The following is a 6,784-nucleotide window of genomic DNA, read 5'->3' on the forward strand; positions in this document are numbered from 1 at the left end:
CAACTGAAATGTGGTGATAGAAGTAAGCTATGAAGAAACTTGCAAAGTAAGTCAGCACATCTGACTTACMGCACAGTGTTTATCCATTATCCTTCACTCAGTACAGCTTTTAAACATACATTAAACTTTCAATATACACATGTATTCTTAAATAAGGRCTTTTGGACTAAATCCAGAAACAGAACTACAGTGTGCTTATATGCTTCTATAGTTAGGAAAGTTCATGTACATGAAGAATGAATTATTCAAGTAATAATCTTCTGTTTAGTAATGCTTCACATTAAATAGATGATTTCCTGAATAGGGCTGTGCCACAAATAAAGCTTTCTCAGAAGTTCATTTGAAAATATAAAGATATTTTATGCTATTATGTTAAATTGGGCAATTTGCTTTCCTTTGGTCAGGAGATGGTYTCTATAATTCATTCTTCTGTCTGTATTTCCTTTACCTTTCTCTGTATATGCATTATTCTGTATTGCTGTCAASGGATTTGTGTGTTGGTTCTCTCCTTTGTGCTTCCATGATCTGTGGGTTTGTCTTCTCTTTATTTTCTTTCATGTTCTCTCTGTCTCTAGTATGACTCCCTACAGGATCTTAAAACTCATTATTACTGAACCAGTAATTCACTTTCAACTGATTTCTACACCAAGGACTTCTTCTTTTACTACTGAAGCAAAAATAAAAGTTACAATACTTTTTTTTTCTGCCAATTTTATGTCTTAGAGTGTATTTCCACTAGCAGGTTGGATTCTATCTACTTGGTTTCTAWGCAAAATTTCATTGTACCTGCAAAAGTAGGTTTTATTTATGAATAAATAACCCCAGAGTTCCGTAACTAATTCCTACATGAAGAAAATTCCCTTCAGAAAGCTAAGAGCTAGTAAAAAATTAAAGGAATAAGCAAGGAATAGTGGGAAATTCTACTTCTGTGAACTGCAATACCTGTTATACTCACCTGTTTACAAAATATAATATATGTGAACATGGTCCAAAAGCAGTCAGATACCTGGGCTTGTTTCTTTGTGCTGGTTTCACAATTTAAATGGCTTCAGAGAAGTTTTGACTCAAATTAAATGAATGAGAGATYTACCACAGACTTCAGTATAAAGCAGGATATGCCATGATGCAAATAGCGCCAACAAATAAGGAATTTGTATACAATACATTCCCCCCCATAATTCAAAAACGCTATTTAAAAGAAGATCTTCATGGTTTAATGGGTATATTACTAATATAAAGAAAAARTATGCCCATGATGGAAGGAGCAATGGGAGAAAGAGGGGATTAAAAAAGTCATCATCGTGCTAATGAACTCATTTCAGATCTTAAAGAGCTTAAAAAAACCCCTCCTACACGCCAACTAAAATTACCAAAGATTTCTTTAAAAGTTCAGTTATTACTGGATAGTTCAAGCCATGTGTTTCATGTTGTATGCCCTTCCCTCTGAAGAAAATGTCWTTCACCTGGTCCTCGTCAAACAGCACTCCATGCTGCATATTTATCCGCTTCATTAAGTCTCCACCATCACAGTATTCCATCACAATATATAGCTTGTTCTTTTCTGAAAGGAAAAGCRTAATTTTCCTTTATGCCTTTATTATTCATTAACACAGCAGTAACTGATTTTTATTTTATACAGTCCTCTCAAAAAGTAGCAGTTAACCTCTACCTAATCCTCCATTTCAAAGACTGAGAAAAAAATGATACCTCCAGTGAAACTTGATGCAAAAATAAGACATGAAAATAYATTTAATTAGAGATTCAGCAAAATATTAAATAAATGAGGAAATCCTCAAGAGATCCCACTGGCAKATGTTCTTACAGGAAACTTAGCAGAATGCTTCAAAGTTCAGTTTTTTGCTCAATAAGTAAGTATACAGTAAAGCTTAGGGAAAATGTTAAAAATAGACAGTATTCCAAACAGTAAAAATAAACACCAGCACCTGCTTAATATGGAAATTCAACCTATTCTTACCTCTCTGGGGTTCAGATTTACATGTCCTGTAAAACATTTACAGTTCTGGTCACAGAGAACARTTTGAACAGAAGCTGCAACTATAGATTTTATTACATAAGGCATTGCTTATGACAGATGCCAGCAGGAAAAATAAATACAGGGAATGAGCTTTCATGTTGAATAGAATTCCTTCTATCTCTTATGGTCCTGAAGAATTCTTWATCCTTGAGTGATATTTCAAAACAATGTTTCAAGAAAAAAGGCTAGCACAGCATTATGAGATTGAAATTGGATCCATGGAAAGGCCGTGCTGTATCAAGGTATGAAATGCCAATACTGTTTTTACATCCCAGATGCTGAAAGACTTTTGCAGATTTACTAATAGGTTGTGTGACAATTTAATGGCCTCTTTTTGTGCTTGCCTGTTCTGTGTGTATGTATATGCATGAATAAGTATGTATGTATGTGTGTATGTATGTGCAATGTAGGGATCACATTCATATAATGTCATGTGTACATGATGTGGATAAACAAAATTTAACGAACCTGAGGTCAGATCAGATGAAACGATCATTCTATTTCTTGCCTATTTCATCAGYCTTTTGCCCTATTTAATCAGCCTGTTCCTTGCTAGACTCAAAAGCTCTCTTCCATTGAAACTACCAGAAAATTCCCTTTAAACTCTGGTCTCCTATAAAAGATCAAAACTCAAGTTCTACTTATACAGTACACACACCCCAGRATGTAGGATTCATGTCACAGTACCCACTCACACACATGAAAAGCACAAGCTATGCCTGAATTTGATGGCTGATGTCCATTTTTAGGAGTTGAGACCTGTTCCCACTTCTTAGTAAAASGTTAGGGACAGGGCTAAGGTTGGTCAACACTAACAATGTAGGTTCTCTGCCTTCCACTCCTTTCGCCGAAATTAAAACAGAAATGTTGGAAGTAAACCTTGCAAAGAAGCATAGAAGGTTACGATATTTGCATGCTTCATCTTGGCCAGAAGAATGACTTCTTTCTCAGAGGCTTCTTTTTCTTTCACAGGCATCTACAAAGAATTAAGAAACTAAATGCTAGCAATGATGTATTTAACTTTTCAAAAATAGTTACATCATTAGCAAACCATTCCCACTGATACAAAAATAGTGTACYAAGACAATGTAGAAATATTATATAATGTATATATAACATAAAACAAAAATGTGTTGTGTGTTTGGAACATTACTGAAGTCAAACCAAATTTTGACATTTTATAAGCAGGCATATGTGTACTTTTAAACTTAAAGAATTTAAACTCTAAAGAATTCCCCTAAGAATTTGAAGAACATGGATCTAGATAATTCTGTAATGGTAATATGGGTGATGTCAAAAGATTAAAGTAAAAAGAAAAAAAGTCCTTCATTTTACTGGTGTTACCTGTTTTTGTAGCATTTCGGGCAAACTCTCTGCTCCGTTACATTAATGGAACAATTATATTTAGTTTACTATGATCACACCATCAATACTACTTAAAATTTCATTTCTCTGAGTATCTATCCATCAAAATGTCCTYTTGTATTTATAAACAGCTTCTTACCCTCATTCTTAAGAAATAGTTTTGAAATGTAATCCTCAAAGATTCAAAAATCAGGAAGTGAATAAAATACACTCTACCATATAAAAAAAAAACCCCTCATTACTTCAAAGTAGTTATTTTCTGTATCCAGCTTCTGATTTTTGAACAAGTGGGATCCACAGTATTGTTTAATTATCAGCCATTCTTCTAATTGTACATCAAATTCTAAGATTAGAAATGCATGGGGTTTATTGGTCATGAGCAGAGAGAGAAATTATTGATCTTTTCATTTAGCTGTCTTTACTCATGTACCAGTTTTTCTGGGTTTGAATCTGGAAGGTATACAGCTCTTTCTAGAACTCTTCTACTGTAATTCTCTAATATATTAGAAATTCACTAGTGTGGCCCAGAATAGCAACAGACCTGTCAAAAGCATGTAGGCACTCATCGAAATTCACTGTTAAAACTCCTGTATTAGAATCACAGAGATTTTAATTGCCTTTATGGAATCAGRCACAGCAGTGCTGTTCCTCCAACACCTGAGCAAGTGGTCCTAAGCTTCTTCAATGGGAAGAAAGAGAGAAGTTTTATGGTCCAATTGACCTTGTTCTAAATCAGAAATCTAAAACACAYGTGATCAGCAGCTTCCTAAAGAGATGTATTTCTCTAGTTCTCCTTGAAAGGCTCCTTGAGCCAAGCAGCTCCGATGCTTACAGCAACAGACTGAAAAAATTAAAATCAGACGAGATTCATCGAACTGCCATAAACATAAACTAGAATTCAAAAGACTCCATTGTGAATTAATCACATCTGAAAACACGGATGTGGGGAAAAAGGAAATTAAAAAGTTTAGAGAACTGTATCACAGAATTGTGATTTGTGATTTCGCTGGCAATACGTTCATTGTCGTTGAATCAACTATTACAAAATTTGAATTAGGCAGTGTCACATATTGTAGGAAGAAAGAAGGTTTGAAAAGAACAAAAATGCAGTAAAAAGCAAAGAATATCAAAATACGTGTTTCATCTATGACTTTAAAATAATAAATTAGCAATGAATACAGTCTTGAAAGTTTAGCTGTATGTAATTGAGATGGGACTACAAAGAAGATAAAACATAACCCAAGTTCATACCCAGCGAAATGCAAATAGCACAATCTGGTAAATATAATTCAGGTTGTTTTACCTTAYTCAAATTGATCTCTTTGATAACACATGGCTCATTATCCATTTTCCCTTTTGCCAAGAATATTTTGCCAAAAGATCCTTCTCCAATTTTTTTTATGATTTCATATTTATCCATGATGTATTCGTCTTAAAGCAGTGGCTAAAATAAAAATTCCTCAAATTAGTACTGCACAAAGTCAGTGCTTTAATATCCGAGTTGGTGCTACTAAAATAGACAYTACCTTTTAAGACTGTCATTTTTATTACTTTTTATAACATTACTGCTGCTGATACTTCCTAAAAATATCATGTCCTGGAAGTATGCAAATKATTGCAGATCTTAACTTTTAATAAGCAGCAAGTTTATGAGAGTCTCATAAAGAAAAGCGCAGTATCCCCTAAAGTTAACACAAGAAAAAGAAGTACCAAGTGCCGTCCAGGATTATGATAGGATTTTGTAAAGTGTGACATTATTTCATGAAGTGAACAATACCGTGGAATTTTAATATTAAAAAATAATCTATTTCATGTTGATTTAGTTTATAGTAATGTTGGCAGCAAAATGAAAAGCCACTGCATTTTGCGGGAGATCAAGTGAAGTCGGGCACTAGCGGTCGTCTGGAAACCTCTGTGAGGAACACTGAGGTCACTGGGTAGTTGCAGCGCTTCCGTAGGCAAAGCTGCACACCTAAATATGAGCTGACACTACAAAACTGCTCTTATTAGTGATCCTGACTTCCAGCAGGGGAGATTGGCTCCGATACGAGACGTTCCGTGTCAGGCAAGCTCTGCAATGGGCATCATCGCTGGCAGTTTCCGAGGGTCACCGGCAGTGCCGGCAGGGCGACCTTGGGGCGTTTGTGATTTCGGTGTCTGGATCAAAGCCAGCTCTTGCTGGCAGTCACAGGTGAGAAGCGGCGCTGGGGACAGGTGCCCGCACAGGGATGCGCTCTGCCAGGGCTCAGCCCCGCCACACGCCGGGATGGGCAGCGCACGGCAGARACGCGCTGGGGAGGGAAGGGCGGCAGGGCCAACTCCTCCCGTTCAGCAGCGCCTGCACCGAATCCCGGGGGTGGCCAAAGCGCTGCTCGGGGCTGGGACAGACGGACCGRCTGGCGCGGGGAAGGGCTGCCGCTGGGGAACGTCGCTTCCCGCCCGGCTGCCCCGCATCCCCATGGCGACGGGACGCGCCGGCGGRCAGCCCTTGCCGGGGCCTCCCTGCSCTRCSGACCCGCTCGGCCCAGCTCGGTCCGGCTCAGCCCGGCCCGATTCGGCCGGCCCCAGCCCCGGCARAGGCCGGGGACACCGGGGGGGACACGGTACCTGCGTACGCTCGGCCGCCTCCGGAGCCCGCCCGGCCGGGAGGAGGAGCCGCTCCCGCTCCGCGCCCCGCCGGAGGTGTGGCGCTTGCAGTGCCCTTAGCGAGCGGCAGGAGCCTTATTTCCATCACATCAATCACCCCTCCTTCTCACGAACACAGACTTTTGGTTTGGATGGTCAGTGGTAAGAATGGGGTGGCCGGGAAGGAAATCTGGACTGCCTCAAGGTCTTGAAGCCTTGGTGGAAAATATATGTGCAACACGGGAGTTGTGGTATGAACCGTATCAGAACAGATTTCCTAAAGCTTTCCTTGTGCATTATWTCAAATATTATTTATTACACGGACATAGTCCGGGACAGCTTCCCCTGGAGAACTCTGCCCTGAAGTGTTTATGCTCACCCTTGCTACACTTATCTTGTAAAGTGTCTATTTAGAACCCAGTAACAAGCACAGACCCTAATCATGACACTGCCCATAGCACTCTCTGCAGCAGAAGTGTGTCTCCGATCAAAGTCAGAAAATCTGTCCATATTTATGAACGTATTTACTTCCTTTCACACATGCAAAGGCATGTGAAAAACCGTTTGCACTGAATTAAGGCAAAAGTTCAGACTCARAGAGTTTTCAGGGGATCAATAATTGCATGAACTAAAGCCTCAAACATTTATCGTAGCTACTGTCTCCCATAACATGCTCTTCAAACATCAGTTACACCTGCTATGTACATATTTGATTTGTGTGGCAAGGTTTTGGTACCAGTGAGAAGCTACAGGGATGGC

At 39.0% G+C, this 6,784-nt stretch overlaps 1 protein-coding gene across 1 annotated transcript in view; it reads right to left on the minus strand.

Annotated features, from left to right (window-relative positions):
* Positions 1–4,826, minus strand: part of NEK5 (NIMA related kinase 5) — a 21,170-nt gene extending 16,344 nt beyond the window's left edge. Inside the window, exons 1-3 of the mRNA XM_057367340.1 lie at positions 4,704–4,826; positions 2,915–3,011; positions 1,464–1,561 (exon numbers count right to left, since the gene is read on the minus strand). Coding sequence (XP_057223323.1) covers positions 1,464–1,561; positions 2,915–3,011; positions 4,704–4,820 — 312 coding nt within the window. The 5' untranslated portion in view covers positions 4,821–4,826. The remainder of the gene's footprint in view (positions 1–1,463; positions 1,562–2,914; positions 3,012–4,703) is intronic.
* Positions 4,827–6,784: the final 1,958 nt, after the last annotated feature.

Source organism: Malurus melanocephalus, unplaced genomic scaffold (genome assembly GCF_030028575.1).
Source record: "Malurus melanocephalus ecotype Western Australia unplaced genomic scaffold, MMel_1.1 scaffold_78, whole genome shotgun sequence".
NCBI lineage: Eukaryota > Metazoa > Chordata > Aves > Passeriformes > Maluridae > Malurus > Malurus melanocephalus.